The following is a 19,998-nucleotide window of genomic DNA, read 5'->3' on the forward strand; positions in this document are numbered from 1 at the left end:
ACTGGAGGACAGTAGGAATCATTTTCCTCACTCTGTCATTTTCTGCTACTACTCTCTATATAGTCATTTAATTGAATTCAGTTTATTAATATAGTGCCAATTCACAGTACATGTCATCTTAAGGCACTTTACAATTCAACTAGATCTAATTGATTCAAAGTTTTCTATCTAAGGAAAACCAGTTGATTGCATCGACTAATTGACTCAAAGGCAATCCCTCACATAAAGCATGCTTGTAGCGACAGTGGAGAGCTAAAACTCCCTTTTAACACCTCCAGCAGAACCAGGCTAAGTGTGATTGGCCATCTGCCTACAGAGGCCAATTGGGGTTCAAGGAGACAGAAGCAGAGATACAAAAGGCAACTGTCAACCAGCTCCTCAGGCGGCCGCGTCCAGGAAACACACAGTCAGGCAGACGGACTCCGAGACAACCCTTATGTCAGATGACGAAGAGAGCACAGCCTAACCTGACTCCGCCAGATGGATTTGCTCCGTATATCCACCTGGAAACCTTCCGTTGAAGTAATTTTGGGAAGGGGCGAAAACCAATCAGATCAACGAAGCATATGACGTACTAACAGAGCGACGACGAAAACACAACCACAAGCCAGGCACAAGACAATTGATAGATCAAACTCTTGCCGAAACCAGTCGGCAGAAGAGCAAAAACATCTTTTCCTCTGAGAAAAGCCTCCAGAGCAGTGTTTTGCTCTTCTTTCAGTGAAGAAATACTCTGTAATTCTGATAAAACTTGCTCGATAGCCACGCTAACGGTATTTTCATCGGCTGAAGCCGCCATGTTCTCTAGACTGAACTGTCGCGCTTCTCGTTGCGTCACACCTTAAAGCCAACGCTGATTGGACGTTCGTTTGGTGAACTGCTCCAAATTTTCTGTAACGGAGAGTAGCCAGACTGATTTGCGAGTGAAACCTTGAAAGCTCGCGAGATCAGGATGGTCTCACAAGGCTAAGCACAGCCAGCCAGTCACAATCAAAACAAGGACTATTCTAAAAAACTGGCCAAGTTTGAACAACTATGAATAAGGTGTTGATGGCAGCAGCAAAGCTGATATTTCTCTCCAGGATGGTGCCACAGCCAAGGAACGGAGCAGATAAGGCCACTATAATGAGAAAAAAAGCAGAGAGAGCATAACGTTATAGATTGAACTAACAAATTCCGCAGAGTGGGAGAATAGAGATAGAATGAAGCAGAATGATGAAATCGGGGTCCTGTGTCCTCCAGCAGTCTATGCTTATAGCAGCATAACTATAGAGATAGCACTGGATAACCTGAACCCCTCTAACTATAAAATGTATCAAAAGGAAACGTTTTAAGACCCTTAAAAGTAGACAGGGTGTCTGCCTCACAGGTAGTTGGTTCCACAGGAGAGGAGCCTGATAACTAAAAGATCTGCCTCCCATTCTACTTTTAGAAATTCTAGGAACTACTAGTAAACCTGCAGATTGAGAGCAAAGTGCTCTTTTAGGAACATAAGGAACAAGATCTCTGATATAAGATGGAGCTTGGCTATTTAAAGGTTTTTATATGAGAAGGAGGATTTCAAATTACATTCCGGATTTAACAGGATGCCAATGAAGAGAAGCTAGGATAGGAGAAATATGATCTCTCTTTTTAATTTTCATCAGAACTCTGGCTTGAAGTAATAAATGCATGGACTAGCTTCTCAGCATCATCCCTGGACAGAATATTTCTATTTTTTTGCAATATTCTGGAGATGAAAGAAGGGAATTCTAGAAACATCTTTGATATGGAATTTAAATGACAAGTTCTGATCAAAAATAACTCCAAGACTTTTTACTTTAATATCTGAGATCTCAATGAAGAGACTGATTTATCAGCTTCTTTTTCAAAGACCCTATTCCAAAGACTATAACTGCTGTTTTATATTTTGGATGTTTCTGAGGTTCAGCACATCTGATTCAGATGATTGCAGTTCAGCAAAGCCGGATAATCTGCTATCAATTAATAACAGGTGTGTGGAAGCTGGGAAACATCTAAAACATGCAGGGCAGGGTGCCTTGAGGACCAGGGTTGAAAAACACTGAGCTAACTTATTGGTGCCATAGGCGTTGTTCTTTCCTATTAGATGATAAAGCAGATCCGAGTCTTCAGTGTTTAATCTAGTGTCATTTCTAGACCTACACCTGCCACTACATATAACAACTGTACTTTCCTCCAACAGATCATAACGCTAGCCTAACATTTCCAATTAGGACCTATTTCTACCTATTTTCCTTAAGTACTTATTGATGTGTTTGATTTATATCTATTTTATGCCCCTACTATTTGTGGCAAATAGATGCTCAATTGAACCTACCTGAGCCCATAATTCTGTTATTTTATTTTTTTTATTTCGGTTTGACGAAATTATATAATCCTAAATTGTATATTTTATCTATCTATCTATCTATCTATCTATCTATCTATCTATCTATCTATCTATCTATCTATCTATCTATCTATCTATCTATCTATCTATCTATCTATCTATCTATCTATCTATCTATCTATCTATCTATCTATCTATCTATCTATCTATCTATCTATCTATCTATCTATCTATCTATCTATCTATCTATCTATCTATCTATCTATCTATCTATCTATCTATCTATCTATCTATCTATCTATCTATCTATCTATCTATCTATCTATCTATCTATCTATCTATCTATCTATCTATCTATCTATCTATCTATCTATCTATCTATCTATCTATCTATCTATCTATCTATCTATCTATCTATCTATCTATCTAGTTGACTTTCCATCTGTCTGACCAAACAATTGTTTTCTGTATTATTAAATGATATTTTACCTGATTTCAAGACTCCTCGTATGTCCATATGTCTTTGTCTGAGCCACCATTGACTGCTGTTTCTTTTCGTGTGTTCCACTATGCACTGTGCTGCTTTACTTGTTTAGATTTCTAAGTTGATAATCTCGATATCTTTAAAAAAAAACATAACAGTCTTTAAAACTGATTGTTATATAATATATATATATATATATATATATATATATATATATATATATATATATATATATATATATATATATATATATATATATATATATATATATCCATTACCAAAATTTTAACTTTTGCAAAATGTCGATTGCAGAAATGCAGTTAAAACCATTTTTTTTTTCTCATATGAAGCCCAAGAAGAAAAATAAGTAAATTTTTTCCATGTAAAAAGGCTTTTTGCCATTTATAATAATCGATAAATAGCGGGAAGCCTTTTGGTATAATCCTACCATTCTAATACGATTTAGATTAACTGTTTCACCCAGTTTGTTTGGATGCCTTTTTGTTGGAGAATCTGAACCATATAAGAGTGGCAAGAAAAAAAGCAAAAACATAAATATGTTTTAAGCATTGTATTTTTCTCAGTAATAAAGAGTAATTATCCAATTCCTGATTTTTATCCATTGGTGCTTCTTTTTTCATCTGATAATACTGAATTAATCCTGCGTGCCGGATAACATGCATTTTTCTTTTCTACTGTTGTGGGAAAACTGTACCTTATATGAATTGTCAGATAATGCACACCACAGACCTGTGAACTTTAATTATGATGCCTCAGCTGACTGAATCTGAGTTTCTCCTAAGTGTTTTTGTAGACATGCTGACATTGTGCCATTCAGCTCTGTAAATTCACAGAAGACTGGATCTGTCTTGCACAGACCTTAACATGATGTAGTGCTTTCAAGCTCTGAATTGGTTCAGTGTTCAGCTCTGCAAGGTTAGAGAGAGGGGAGGGAAGAGGGATGGCTCAACGCCTGAGTAAGTATGCCTACACTAAAGGTAATTGCTTCTTTCCTTCCTTCAGCACCTCCTCTAGCTCTCTCCGCTCCTCCCATCCTCATGCCTGCGTATACATCACACAATATCTGTCTGCAGTTACAAGGGCTTTCACATCCCCCTAAACAGGGAACGAGAACAAGAATGAGAGAAACTGAGAGTAAGGCGGCTACAGACACTTTTCTAGTTAATCAGGAGGATCGCTTCCCTTCTTGTCTTGTCCTCCTGGCCCTGGTGTTGACGTGCATGCTGCTGTCTCTCCCTCTGAGCTGCTACAGACACAGTCACCAGAACACATAAGGAGCACGGCTTGCTGGTTCTCTCACTCTCTGGAGCACAGATTCAAGATGCAGCAAGAAACCACCTTTTTCTATTCCCCTTCAGGTAAGCAAATATCTTAATCTGAGATATTCAATATATACCTAATTTTCTATATTTAAGCATCCTGTTATATTATTTTTAAGTGTTCTTTTCCTATCCTTTTCATTTTTATCTGTATATGCTTTTTTCCTATTCTTCACACATTTGTTGTTCTACAGGAGGTGATAATGCTTGTTGTTGTTGTTGTGCCTCCTTCCATATGGCAGTGCTGAAGGTGGAGTAGCTGCTGTTACTACAACTGGCTCACTCCTAAAGCCCAGCTGTGAAACTACATATGGACGAGGGAGTAGTTGATTCTTGTGACCTAGATATAAGAACAAGGCTCAGTTTTTTTTTTTTTGTAAACTCGATCTGACTGAATGCTGCAGTTCACTGCCTATAACATAGAGCTTTATTTATGAGTGTCCTCGTTTAGAAAGACTCCATCATAGAACTGTCACTGAGATGTAAATTCACAGCACCATAATTGGTGAGATCATAAAAAAGGTATTGGTAGTGACTGAGATGTTGCATATTGGTCGCTTTTCTCTATCAGCTGAAGACTGCAACAAAAAAACAAGACTGAAAATTTTACAAACAGGCAGGTTAATTAGTAGAATTTCTCACCTACATTATACCGTGTGATGTGGGTTAGCTTTTGTTCCAGGGGAAGTAAACCCAAAATTGCAAAAGCCCTTAATTGCCAAATAGGCTTCAACTTGCGAGACAACATACATTTTATCCTTTCGATTTTAACATTAATTTTGATACTAATAACATTTATTTTAAAGAATTGTCTTAATTGACAAAGTGATTATTTTGAGTGAAAATGTAAGAAAAATTATACTTAAAAATTTTTACAGATGAATACTGTCAAAAGTTCTGTAATTACTAATGCAATTTGGGGTATGCCTCTTTTAAAAAAGAGGAACATTTATGCCTCTTTTACTTTTTGAAAAAGGCTCAACCCTTCAAATTGAATGGAGAGCATCGATAAACATGCATTTAGAGTCTTTCCTCAGATTCTGAATCATATTTCAATTTGGATTTAGACTGGGCAAATTCTACACATGATTGTACTTTAATCTAAACCATTTCATTGCAGGTATGGCTCTAGAGTTAGAATTGGAAATCTCAAGTCTCAGTCAAAAGTCTTCTACTTTGTCTAATTGATTTACTTAGACTTAAACTTAGACCATTTTTATTGACATTTGTATACACAGAGTGTTTACAGAACAAAATTTCATTAAGTACAGCTTTTCAGACAGTAAATGAATGTTTCCATTCCATAAAATGCAGCGGTAATCAAATGTAAACAGTGTGGGAGAAAAAACATGGTGCAAAAAAAGCATTCATATGGAAGTTCAGAGCATAAAATAATATATGGTGCAAATATAAAGTGTTGTCAGTGTGATGCTGTCTGTGACATGAGATTTTGTCTGCTGTTCAGCAGTCTGATGGTGGTGGGGAAGAAAGTGTTTCAGAATCTGCTGGACCTGCATTGAATGCTGCAAGCCTCTTCCCAGAGGGCAGCAGAGAGAACAGTCCATGGTTGAGCTGTGAGGGGTCATTGTAATGTTACTGGCTCGGGACACGCAGCACTGGGACGAAATGTGTTTTATGGAGAGAGCCCGAATATCCCCTCTGGTATTTCTCACCACTCTTCTCATTTTCTTCCAGTCTGAGGTGCAGCAGCCTCCACAGCACACAGTAAGACAGCTGGTCAGAACGCTCTCTGTGGTGCTTCTGCGGAAGGTCGTGAGGATCAGTGGGGGCAGGTCTTGTTTTGTTTTCATCTGATTAGATTGTATCTTATCAGGTTTATCAGTGTTTATTAGTTAACTAGAATTTCATATTTCTCAGGACTAGTGCAGTTTTTAGCTGCTTTTTGGGCTGGAGCCCTAGAAAACAGGCTGACTGACTTCTTTAGTACATGATGGACTTTACATTTATTCATTTGATTCAGGTGTGCTGAAAAAGATAGCAATCCAAATGTGGACAATGGCTCCAAAAACTGAAGATTGAAATTTGTATGCTTGTTGAAAAATTCTGCCCTGCTCTACAACTTGATCCTTGGCCTGTCTGTTCTATTCCTTGGCCAAACAGTGTCAAGCTCAGAACAATTGGACCCAGGGTTCGAGGTGGACCAACAGATTTCTTAAAACGTTTGTTAGAAATGGACCTGCAGTCAACTGCGGCCAGGCATACACTGAGCGATTTTTTCAATCGTTACACGCAGCACAGCTAAAACTGTATGACAAAACTGGGGTTTCGTCGTACAGTCTGAGTTCATGGCTCAGGATGTATATTTCCACAATTTCCTGTGCAGCCCGATGCTCTGATGCGATCTACCTGCTCACACTACGTCTAAAAACCATGTTGGACTTGTCTATCCGGAACCCAAACCTGTAAAAGAGGAATATGAAGCTCACTACAGTGCAACGCTCTGCCTTGGCAATTTATGCAATGTTGTGTGGTGAAAGCTCTAAAAAGAAAAGGTGATGACGTATTTGGTTAAAGACGTGGCTGCTACAGTCTGTCAGTTTTACAGAAAGAACACCATTTCACTCGCACCCCTGCCATGCATCTGTGTTTTTATCTGAGAGGAAGAAGGAGAAGAGTCTTTGTTTGCGCAAACCCACTGAGGGATTTGCCACGATGTCCGACTGAAAATCAAAAATGTTTGATTTTCTCCCGACCTCATGATTCCTGATCAGGAGGTGGTCGTGAGAGGCTGATCGCCTCTCGTTACCCCCTATAAACTACACGATGCACAAGGCACGATCAGGCTGAATGTTGGGCTGACTGAAAAATTATTGCCCGACTGGAAAGTCGGCCCGAAAAGGGCAACAAATCGCACAGTGTATGCCCAGCTTAAGGCAAGAATATCTGCAGGATAATCCGGAAGGTTAAGCCAAAACCGATGTCAAAGACAAGCTCATATATCAGAGCCAGGAGATCAGAGGTCTGAAGAGGTACTGAAGGGAAATCCAGAACAGAGCTGCGAAACAGTTCCAGGTTTGGTTAACATAGGTCAGGCAAACAGATCAGAATGTGGACAGGCAGGCTCAGAGGTAGGCTCGAAAAATCTGGCACTGATGACTGGACTGAAGGCTGATTAAATAGAGGCTGCAGCAAGTGGATTAAATGAACGGTAATGAGAACTGGGAGGATATAAACAGGTGAATGAAATTAGTAACTGGACCATTCATTAGTGCCAAGATCATGACATTTATTTTACACAGTTGGACTTTGTTGACTATAATGCTACGCATGTGCTGGAAGCAGTAAAACAGCTTCTGCTGCTTCATTTTTGATGCTTGTATCCATTAAGGTCCTACACGTCTCAAGTGCATCTTTGACACTCCTGAGGTGCTTCCAGTGTGTCTATGCTTCTGCTGCTCCTGTGTTCAATGGCAAAGAGCGGCTTTGCTATATTTTCTATGTGGGTACAAGTACTCTTAATATATGTTAAGTGGCAAAGTCCACCTGAAAACTTAATCTGTGCTGTCATTTCATCAAGATTACGACCCTGCCTTTTCAATTATTATTTTGCTGTCGGACCAGCGCATACCCCCTGTTCACCGGCGTTACTCTGTCACTGGGAGTCCCTTTCAGTGGCAGTCTCTGGCCTTATCACCTCTTGGGGGTTTTTCCGCTACTGTTTGCTGTGGCTGAAAGGAATTTTTCACATACGTATTTCAAACTGCAGACACCGGAATATTAAAAGCAAACATATTTTGCTGGCAGGTTAAAACATTTTAATTTAATTTAGGCTTTAATAAACTGTTTCAGTGAAGTTAGGTATGGCTCCCTGCCAGCTCCCAGATCAGCTTTTCTGATTGGTAGATGTAGTGCGTCGACGGCAAAAGTTAAGCAGCTTCAACTTGGGTGTCGCCTTGATGCTTGTCAACCATAGACTTTGCATGTAAACTAGCTGCTTCTGCTGATTCAGCAGCGTACGTACGGGCGTAACGTAGCATTAGCCTGAAAAGAGAAAGTTCAGAATAGATTTTATCCAGGAGTGTCACAACAAAGGTGGTTAGAAAGGTGCCAAACAAAAATTGTTTTATTGAAAATATATTCTATACTTAGTACATAGTTTTGACTGTGTGCTGGTAAATTGCATATGAAATAAATTGAAAAAAAGATAAAAAGTGTGTAACAAAAATGCATATAACCTTTATCTGAACTAACGTATTATTAACTTTACTGCGGAACTTAGGTGGACTAAAAGAAAAAAACAGATTTCTGTCTCACCGAGAAAAACAAATGTAAAGTTTGTCTTTAGATTCTTTGCCACCCAGACCATCATTCGTCCCAAAACTGAAGGATCCCTGGAACAGATTTAATGATGTAGCTGCCAGTATTTTTCACCACAGACTGTCACATCAGTGTGTTTTCGACACACTGCCTGCTACACATCGCCATGTTTTCAGCCCTTGAGGGAAATCATTACCTGCATATGTATTTAGGTTGATTCCCATCACCTTTTCATATGAGCGCAACAGACTGCAACAAAAGCACAGCTCAATGTGACAGAGTGTGGAAAGTGCGGGTTATTTATATTGATGTATTGTTTATGTGTTTACACGCATGATGTGATAACAATGATATATGGGTTAAATAAGGTGAGAGTCAATGAAGTTATACAGACAGGCGTAAATATTCCTCTTCATGATCAGCATTTGCTCACAGCCTCCCTGTGCTAAAAATGTTGCAGAAATCTCCCTTCTCCTTCTTAAAACCCTTAATTAAAAAGCCAATCTGCATTTACCAATTACCAGTACAGCCTGAAATTTGCTGAAAACAAGGAAATACAAGTATTGATCTGACCATGTACTGTGATAAATTTGAAGCGCAGTCTTTAGACTACTTTTGATAAGTGATCAAGGATCCTTCTAAAATTGCATCCTTCCAGATAGTACTGTCTGAACTGAGCATATAAATAGGATGCCTAATTCCAAAGACAACCTGATTGTGAATGCATTAAAACAGATATGAATTAGCTTTGGTAACCAGTTCCATACTGGTGGTTATACTAATAAACGGTATCCAGAAATTGTGTGGATGGGGATGGAGGTTGTTAAATATACACTTTCTAATTTTGTTGCTTATTGAATGAAGATGAGAATAATACTCTCTCTGAAAAGACATGCAAATCAGAGAAAATGTTCTGAAAAAGAATGAATTAAAAGAAAGAAACATTAAGTGTAGGACATAGAGCGTGAGCACAATGTTGCTAAAATTGAAGAATCTGGCAATGAGACTTATAAGGTAAATATCAACCATGTATGCAGTTTATATTAATGTAATTGGAGTGAAATACACTTCTGTTATATATTTCTAATGTTTCACATACACTGGCAGAACGACCAGATTATTAACATAACAGCTGACTTTAGGAAAATTAACTTTAATACAAATACTTAGTGTAGTTTTTTTATGAAAACTGGTGTCATATTCAATCCAATAAGAATATTTAAAAACTACATCTATCTGGTGCGTTTTCTGCAGGTTTCTTTAATTTAGTATTAATACCAGTAAACACATTCTAGAAAATCATGCAAAATTACCCTTATACAAGGGCAAATAACTATCTAAACTTCCAATTGTATTGAAAGTTTAGAAAATGATATTCTTATTCATTGAGATTTTAGATTTTGAAAAATATATACTTAATTACTTTTCCTACTAACTTTGAATTAGTGGTAACTTAATTACTAACTTGTTTACTTTTCTGAAGTAAATGGTAATTATAACTTGTTTCTTAAAAAAAAAAAAATCCTAATGAAAGCTCAACATCCCTTAAAGTCAACTATGTTTGTGATTTCACTGGATACATAAAATCGGAAGGAATGAGAAAATCCTCCCCAACATTTTATTTACCTAAAATAATGTTTCAATGCTCCCTTGATGTTTCTGGTTCAGGTGAACGAGGAGGCTAAAATCCATACTCTGTAGGAGTCACACCGTAGGTACGCATACTTCTTGTGATGGGAAGTTAATATTAACCTTCAGATTTTCTCAGAATTTTGAAATACTTTGAAAACAAGACCAGGAATATATATTTTAAAGCCTAAACCTAACTTTTTTATCCTTAAGAGCTCCAACTATTATTGACTCACCACAGTGGGCATTCAAAAATAAATGTCCAAATAATATGTTAGACAAGTATCTCCACCAAACTTAGAGTATTGATTTAAGTCTGTTTTTTCTTTTTTCATAAAAAGTCAATACCAGATACACTGTATGTGCTCTAAACCAGCCCTAAACTGAGTCTTATCATTGTGTTGCTGTCACAGTTAATGATAGAGGGATAAAATGCTAATTATACCCAGTAATTTATTTTCTCAGTCATAAGGTAAAGTTTGCAGAGTTGAATAATAGCAAAGCTGTTGGTGAATGCAGATAAAGAGTATCCACTCTTCATCTGAGTCAAGGTTGGAACATCTGGCTGTTGAGTGCAAGCGTTATCTTTGACAAACACTGATGATGATGGTTTTAGAGCCCTTTGATGAACAAGGCGTATTTCTTTTTAAGACTTTTTATATTTTCAGTTACCTTTTGACTTGGTAGGTATAGAAGCTAAATGTTGACTTTAAAACTTAAAAAAACAAGCCCAAAAACATATGAAGAAACTTAAATCTAAATAAAAAAAAAATAAAATATATATATATATATATATATATTTAAATCTTTGGCATCCAGTAGAATCATTATAGACCGATTTGTAGTCAGTGTAGTCTGAAATCTATTGAAGAAAAACAATAATTCTGAATTAAATAAAAACTTAGATAATAGGAAAATGCATTAAAACTGAATTAAAATGTGCTTGCCACATTTATGTAATCTAGTTGCCTGATTTGCTTCAGTTATGGCCACAAGACAAGGAATGTATTGTTTCTCAATAGTGTTTGGTTCAGAAATTTAATGACGGCCCCTAAGTGAATCACTACGGTGGAGAAGAAGGAGCAACAGAGAGCGGCTGGCCGAAGTCTGAGCTTCTGAATCGGATCGCCCGGGAGCTCTGTGCCACTAACTTTGCAGAGCTTGAATATCCAATATCACACTTCAAACTATCTAAACAGTGGTTCAGTTGACGACGTGTATTCTCTTTGACTGCAGCTTGGTCTGACCTAAAATGACTTCTCTGTCGGCAAGCTTGTCACCCAATGATGCAAGGTCTGAACGTCCCTCCTTACTCCTAAAACCCTCAATCACCAGAGCGGGGATCATTTATCGGACTTTATAGTGAGCTCTGTTAATTAATTCCAAGGTGCATTGTGCGAAATTTCAAGTCCACTACTTTTTCAACCATTAGACGACCAGACACACGTACAAATAAAAAGTTTAACTTACAAGGATGAAAAAATAAAAAAATGGTTTTGGTAAAAAGGCTCCTTAAACTGGCCTACTACTTGTGGATTAAACATTCAAACAGACTTAAAATGAAATAATAAGGCAGACAAACATAGGATTCTATGCAGACTTGGATAACAAGTCTGCATAGACATGTACACAATTATCTCCTCCCTTTTAATAACCAAAATAGTTTAATTAAAAACAATAAATATATGTGTTGTGCCATTGCAACTGTTTTTTTAACTAACTGAGGAGAATTAAGATTTTTCTCTCAAAAGGGTGGTTAATCCTTTTGATATCTGGTTTTAGCTTAAAATGTGATTAATTGCTATTAATGAATTACAAACTGTGTAATTAACTTGATTTAAATTTATAATCGAGTCCCACCAGTACTCTAAATGTTTTAAATGTGAAAACATGTTACAGTTTTTTTTTTTTTTTATAAATATAAATTTATAATATACAATCCTCTCTTGGCTTTGGGTTCCAGGCAGATCATCTTATCTGTTGGTTGTCCTAAATGCCAATCTTTGTGACGTCGTCCTCGTTTCCTCTGTACATGCAAGCTTCTATAGTTCATGTATCAACTGAGCTTTGGTGTCAGCCATTTATTGTAGTTCTGCTCTCACTGTATACTTTGAAAGTGGGTTAAAATTCACAAGGAAGCAAGCTATCTTAGGTTTATGGGTTAAAGAGGAATGCTTCAGGAGAAGGAAGTCCACAGTGTGTTTGCGAGATGCTTTTACACAATGGTAGAAGAGCAGGTAGGAATGTTTTGGGTTTGCACATGGATTCAAACCGCGATATGGATGTACATTCTGTGCATCTTTTCATCTTATTTATATGGTGATCTAAAGGGAAATTATTTGTTTCCTCTCACTTCTCCCACTTGTGTCACTTGGGTCAGAAGTAGTAATAGTAATCACAATACTATGATGCTGTTTGTGACCTCAACTTTCAAACTCTGATTAAGGTGTGTACAATTCAAATTTCTATAAATTTTTTTTACTTCTTTTCCTAAAGATGTTCTCTCTTCCTGTACTTGTGTCCTTTCCTGGCTGAAAATATCTGTCTTTCTCACAGGAAATAATCAGAGGTCAAGAAAAATATATGTTCATATGTACAGTTTAACAATGTCCATCCATCCATCCATTCATCCATCCATCCATCCATCCATCCATCCATCCGTCCATCCATCCATCCATCCATCCATCCATCCATCCATCCATCCATCCATCCATCCATCCATCCATCCATCCATCCATTAGATCGTGTAGGATTACCACAAGACACACAACGGTCTGCCAGTGAGGAGATGTATAGATCATTGTGGTCACATTCTAGAAACTGCAGATCTAAGCTGATCGACCAACCCTCTTCATGTTTCACCTGGTAATCCTGACCAACCAATCATCACAAATAATCAGTAGTTACACACTGTCTTACCTGCCACCTTGTTTATGTATATAGCAGTAGCTGCATGGAGAGCCATGGCTAAAAAAAAAAAAAAAAAAAAAAAAAAGAACACTCATTACATGGAACTGGTTTGGCTTCTCCCCAAATGACAAGGTGCAAACAAAAGTAATTTGCAAAGTTTTCTCAGACACGTTTCATGTGTGAAACAGCAACACAACAAACAAGTTCAATCACTGGAAGAGAAAACACCTGAAATAGCATGCTAAGACCCAAACTGCAGACCGCCAGCAGCACCGCAGCCAGATACAGACAGTGAACCCAAACAGGTACATTAAAACCAGCATATAACTGCCTCCTTTGTTATTTTGGAACCATTGCAAAGCAGTACACCAGCTTTGTGTACTCAGCTTCTTAACAATCTCTGATACACCTGATAACTGCTGAGTCATCCGCACATATCTGTCTTGTACTGAGCGGCTGAGGTGTTACGAGTGAGAATGGTGAGAGTAAAATCCCCTGTAGTTATCCTGTGCTACTGAAAATCTGATCTTTCTTGGCCTGTTCCTCTGGTTATTTGTCAGGTACTATTTTGTATTCAGGTGATGGTTGAGACCTCCAGCTGTGTCTTCTAATACATCTGTCGTAGGAAACCAGAGTGAATGTTATCAACTGGATAGAGGAAGTCAAATAATATGGTCTTCACTGTGTTTTCTCCTCTGTGTAGATGACAGATGTGTGTTTGAGGGAGCAGGTGTATAATAGTGTGTTCAACTCCAACTCCACAGCTATACATTTACCGAATTCTGACCTGTTGGTGATTTTTTGTAGGACCAACACCAGTCTTTACAGGACTTTTTTAATATGGGCTTTTTATAGACATCAGTTATGTAACTGTAAAACCAATGGGTATGTTTCTTTTGAGATGAGGTCTTCTACAACTTTGAAACCTTGCTCTGGGTCTGGTTAAAGTTGGACATATGTTGCAAAGGGGTTGGCAACCCGTGACTCCGACTCTTTAGCGTCCCCCTTGCAGCCCGCTGGAGCTTTTTCAAAAATGTATGTTCTAATATGGTGTGCAGGAGGTCAAAGAAAAATGTATTATGTTTTCCGATGCTGTAAACATTTGTATAATAAATACATTTAAGAAATAATTTGTGTCATAGCCATAGAGATCAGTGGTCATAACTTGAAAACCACTGCAGCGCGGTCCCAGGCAAACAAAGCTGCAGGTGTGTCTCAGGCCATGTGTTCCAAAGGGAAAAAAGGAAGATAGCTGATGAGAAAAGAGGATTTGAAGAATGGAACAAATCATTTGCTTTCATTATCAGTGAGGAAGGATTACCTGCATTTTTGCTTTGTAATGAAAAGTTGTCAAAAAATAAAAAAATTAAAATTGGAAAAGCATTTCCAGGGAAGGCAAGCTAAATATGTAGCGGAACACCAAGCTGGGAGTGAGAGAAAAGTGCGATTGCAGAACTTCTCGATAAATTAGAGGAGCACAAAGATAGATTTAAGGAGTGAATTTCATCTTCAAACTCCACTACTGCTGCTAGTTTTGTTGCAAGGATGGAAAAGCATCCACAGATCAAACAGGTAGCGCTCTGATGCTGTGATGTGAACTTTCTTCCATTTTTTCCCCAAATCCTAAAAATATAAATCACACCAAGGAATGCTGGTGATGGAGGATGTGGGATTTCAGGGTTAGAGAGCTCTTCTCTGATGGATGTCAGGTTCTGCTTGGTTCCTTATGACTCAATCACCTCCTCCCAACAGAAACACGTCCACCATAGAAACATTTGTTTATTGTGTTTCTATAATTTCATCAATGTAACAAAACTAAAACCGTGTGGTTAACTGTGGTGAAGCAGCGCGCGGTGAGAGCGTTTACTGATCCTCCCACACCTCATGCGACTATGTGACATTTCCAGGATAAAAATTTGATCATGAATTCTTATTATATATTTAAGCCCACATAGTCCCTTTCTATAGTGGGATAATACACTTAGAGCCTGTGTTGCCATACGAGGCTTATATAAGACTTTTACATTTTTTGCGGCTCCAGACTGAATAATTTTTTTTTGTTTTTTTGGTCCAATATGGTGCTTTGAGCACTTTGGGTTGCCGACCCCTGACCTTGGCCCTTTAGGACTCTAAAGAACCTGCCTTATTTACATCTTTACTTCGTTCTCTAATAGCTTTGTTTTTATTAAAACTGTTATGAAAGCCCGACATAGATGAAAATATTTTACAATATGATAAAATAAAGCAGTGTAGTGACAACCTATTAAAGTGAAAAGAGCATACACACCTTTAGTGTATTTCTCAGACACAGAGAAAGCAACATATAAAACAGTTGCCCATAATTCTTACAGCTAGACATATGTGAAACACATGTAGTCCTAAGAATTAATATAAGACCTAAGAAATCTGAGAAATAGTGTTTTTTGTAAATGTGGTCTTCATCACTGCTGTGTTAAACCCATCATCATGGCAACATCACCTAAGTTAAGTCAAATTAATGCCGTAGCACACGCATGGTAGGTTTCTTTACACTGACACTCGCAGATCAGCTTACACTCATGTTTTTAAAATAGACTTCATGCTTATCTTTTTTGGACTCAAATTCTGTGGAGACAGGATTATAATACCAGTGTTGACTAAACTATATTATGCAGTATCAGCTAAAACTAAAATTCTTGGTTTATGAGGGAAGACAAATAAACACGAGTCAAACAATGATGGAAGTCCACTGACTGACAGAGCTCTGCCTTTCTAATTTCTTTTTCTTCCCAAAAGCAACAAAGCTACAGATTCATACTTGATGTGTGAATTTAATTAGCTCTAAATCTCAAATTTAGAGACAAACACAGTTGTCGGGAGCTTACGTGTAGAACAAAGAGAGACAAAGAGGCACAGCTAAGCTCATAAAGAAATACCACTGAAAAATTCCAATATTTTAATCTTCTTCATCATAATTCATTTCACCTTGGGAATATGTAGCCCCAGGTATCAATAGCAAATGTTGCAGATTCTGTTTATGGTCATACTGGTTTATTGAGAGCATATGTAATGGGTTAAGTATACTGGTTTCCCTTTAATGAAATGGAATGTTAACTTCATAACAATAAGAATCATTATGAATAAATACCAAACAGAGGTGTTGCTTGACCCTAAGAGACCATGAATGTTCTCAGTGTATATGGTATAATGAGCATTATGTGTGTGGATTGCATTCTTTGCAGTCCAGCTTTCCTGCTTAATTATGTTGTCATCTTTATATTCTTTAAAGCTAATTGGGTACACAAGAAGTTGCTTGGATTGGAAAATACACATCTGTAAAGATGCCAGATCTTACCAGGAAGGGCTAACTTCATGAAATACTGCATTCCATTATGTTCATATATAAGCTCTTCTTTATGGAACCAGGACAAAACAATAGACCTTTCACTTTTTTCCTACTTAGACATTAGCTGGGCAAGGGGCAGTTGCTGTGACTGTGCAGATTAGCTACTAAAAAAGGACACTTAGTCTTAACTTTGAGCAAAGGTGATGGGACCATGCCACACAGCATCTCGCTGATGAGGAAAGGGCAGAGTGGCCAATGCGAAAAAATATATTAGATTCAGTTAAAAGCTCAAAAATGTGTTTTGCCTGGCCAAGGTCCTTTAAGGGCAATTATCAGGGACCCAATGGAAACTTAGCACACAAAAAACACAAATCCAATGGCTTCATTTAAAATGGGCAAAGATTATTCTTTCTGTTTCTGTTGACTCAGATATAAAAACAATAAAAAAAACAACAACAACATGTAAGCATCTTTGAATATTGTGGTAGTTTTCAAGTGCTTCATTGCAGGATATTTTACTCTAGACCGGTTCTGCTCTCCAAACAGTAATATATATAAAAAGCTGATATCAGCTGATTGATTAGTTGGGTTGTTTGCTTAGACAGAGTCTGGAGTTCGGCAGGTCAGCCTTGCTGCTCTTAGTTTGCAAACTATATCTGTTAATATATGACATTAGGCAATATAGAGATAAATAAAGAGATATTTTCCAATACTTTAGTTTTAGCTGGGAGTTGTTCTGAATTTAAAATATAATCTGCAAGGAAAATATGTGGCGTCATTATTTCTTCAAGCTGACATGTAGTTGACAATAACAGTTGTAGCAAAAGCTGTGTTTCATTAGTCTAGGTACTTCCAAAGCATTTGGTCTCATAGGACAAGCATTGAAAAGTTTTAACCTTTTTTCCACAATAATAGTAAGAAAAAGTTAAGCTAAATAAAAAAGATATTTCCACAGGTTTAATTGGTCTTGTTGTTTTAGATGTATTTGTATCTAGTTACATATAATAATTTGGACAGATCAATTTTTATCTCTATAATGATATGATATGAATCTGTCTTTGCAAGAGTAACGGCAGAAAGTTTCGCCATCTTATGATACACAATTTCATCATCTTGAATCCATGCACATTCATCGTTTTCCCTCTTTATATCTGGAAAATGTGAGAAGGTTTGAGAATAACATAGAAAAGAAATTATACTGTACAGTAAGCAGCTCGTGGATGAATGTAGCCAGAGGGAAGAAAAATACGGAACTGCACTGCTGAAAAGAAAAGCTGAAGAGAATTGAATGAGCAGCTTTCATGTGAATACATTGCATTATAACATGGTTTTACATTACTTATTTATGTTTTTCTATATCTACATATGTTTTCTATGGATCACTATTATAACATAATAAGAAAACATTTTATCTTTTTAAAAGTAGCATTTTCCAAGAAAAAGTGAATGTTTATTTTATGTTTGGTGAAGGATATTTTCAAAGATTAGCTTAAGTTTTTTTTTTTTTTTTTGCCTTACCTTAAAGTTCTTCTTTAGATGCTGGAGAAAATATGATGCAAAAGAGACACAGCATCTTAGAAAACAGGCAAATATGCAGGCTGTAGGATGATAGTTGGTGGATATATTCCTTCTTTTGCCTGAATTGATTCTTGTCACTGCAAAAAAAAAAAAAAAGATAACAAAATTCATCCATACGACCTCAAGTTTAAGTAGTCATGAGTAAGACCACCTCTGAATGGCTTAAGCACAAAGAAAAGACAACTTAAAAAGACCTTACCAAAAGATCTGATTAGAATGCAATGATAAAATGATGATAATTATAATAATTAAAGGACTGTTCATGTTTATAAAGACACTCCTATTTTAGATCGTCTGAAGGAAAATGGTTTTAAAAGATTTATTGCATCCCAAAGGCTATGCTAAAATATTTTATATTTTAGTGTATCCTTTGATTCAGATATAATAATGACATTGATTTTTGGTATTATAATAACAAACTTTATCATGTTAGTCCTGATCAAAACTTTAAGACTTGAAAAGAAAGGACTGGAGTTTGTATTTGTGCTAAAAAGGTTGTAAGCAGAGTTTTAAAATACAGAATTAGAAAAGCAATATAATAAAGGTGATCAGTGACTAAATATTTCAATAAAACACAAGTGATGTTAAAGGTTTATTCAAACTGTAACTACTTATCACATTCTCTCAGAGGAGCCAGGTCTCCAACCTCCAGTGCTCCATATAACTTAGCACATTATTAACGATAAAAATATGTATTTTCAATCAAGGACCATAAGAGCTGAGGTTCTGGTGTCTTGTCAAGAGAAAAATGAACAACTAAACATAATCCTTTCAGAATAATTAATTCCTGTTGGTAAATTCTTAATTGGATGATGCAGAAATCTTGGCTAAAATAAGTTTTTCTGCTTTCTTCTTTCGCTTAACATACACTGTCCTTCTTCTTTGTGAATTCTTTTCTTTTCTTCTTTTACTTTAGATCTACGGCGTCCGCCACAACAGCGGATGTCACGCGGACATTCATATGAAGAGAGAACTGCGTGGAACCCAAAGTGCTCTGTGGTTGCTGACCGTCAGATGCTGCTTCTCGATGGAGAGGAGGCGGTGAGAGCAGACAGCACAGTCTCTCATCTGTTGTGTCCCTTTGTATCACTATTGTGTCTCATTTTTGTCAGAAGTGCGGATTTTTTTTATATGAATTTGACATACTCCTCCACATTATTACTTCCTTTTCACTTTTGAGTTTGAATTAAATACAGTCAGGATACAGGCAAAGAAAGTAAGTATTCATCAAAAATCTCATTATTTATGGTAAAATCTGAAGCGCCGAAATGATTAAAGGCAATACGTGATAGGAATTAATTAGGTCAAGTGTACTAACCAAAATTAATGACTTCTCACAACAGATTTGCTATCATCCAATACTGTTTAATTTTTCATAGATATATCATTTTGCCTGTCAGAGAGATCCTTTTAAAAAAAAGCTGTTTCCTCAAAAGCCTTTGGATGGTGTGAATCTCTAAGTTCTTTCTGTTTTGTTAACAGAGAACCAAACAAGATGGCTAAAATCCTAATCATAGTGGACATAATATATTTCTTCTTTAAGTTAAAGTAATAGGAGAATGAAATCATCTCCGATGCTCAATAGCTATATGTCAAATTTGTGTACTTTATGTCAGCTGCCTTTTAGTAACATGCTTCAATCATTTGTAATTGCTCTGTTTTTGGTACCGTATTTTCCACGCTATGGAGCGCACCTAACTATAAGCCACACCCACTTAATTTTTGGAGAAAACTGGAAATGTGCATATATCAACTGTGCTGCTGCCATCAACACCCTTGTTTATAGATGTTGGAGATTGGCCTGTTTTTCCAGTGTCCTGTTTCTCTGATTGTCACTGTGAACCCCAGTCGGCCTCAGCAGATTGCCGCTCACACTGAGCCTGGTTCTGCTGGAGGATTCTTCCTGTTTAAAGAGAGTTTTTCCTCTCAACTGTTGCTACAAGCATGCTTAGTGTGAGGGATTGCATCCGAGTCAATGCAATCAACTGGTTTTCCTTAGATAGAAAACTTTGAATCGATTTGACTATATGATCTGGTGAAGTATAAAGTGCCTTGAGATGACATGTGTTGTTAATTGGTGCTATACAAATAAACTGAATTGAAT

General features: G+C 37.0%; 1 protein-coding gene across 3 annotated transcripts in view; it reads left to right on the forward strand.

The window, feature by feature from the left end:
* Positions 1-3,940: 3,940 nt before the first annotated feature.
* Positions 3,941-19,998, forward strand: part of LOC119796473 (disabled homolog 2-interacting protein-like) — a 212,698-nt gene continuing 196,640 nt past the window's right edge. For 2 of the 3 annotated variants that reach the window (XM_038305045.1, XM_038305044.1), the window contains exons 1-2: positions 3,941-4,213; positions 18,811-18,935. In XM_038305045.1, coding sequence (XP_038160973.1) covers positions 4,177-4,213; positions 18,811-18,935 — 162 coding nt within the window. In that variant the 5' untranslated portion in view covers positions 3,941-4,176. The remainder of the gene's footprint in view (positions 4,214-18,810; positions 18,936-19,998) is intronic. The other variant, XM_038305043.1, reaches the window with a different exon arrangement.

This window comes from Cyprinodon tularosa, unplaced genomic scaffold (genome assembly GCF_016077235.1).
Source record: "Cyprinodon tularosa strain WSP-4 unplaced genomic scaffold, ASM1607723v1 ctg55, whole genome shotgun sequence".
NCBI classification, from domain to species: domain Eukaryota; kingdom Metazoa; phylum Chordata; class Actinopteri; order Cyprinodontiformes; family Cyprinodontidae; genus Cyprinodon; species Cyprinodon tularosa.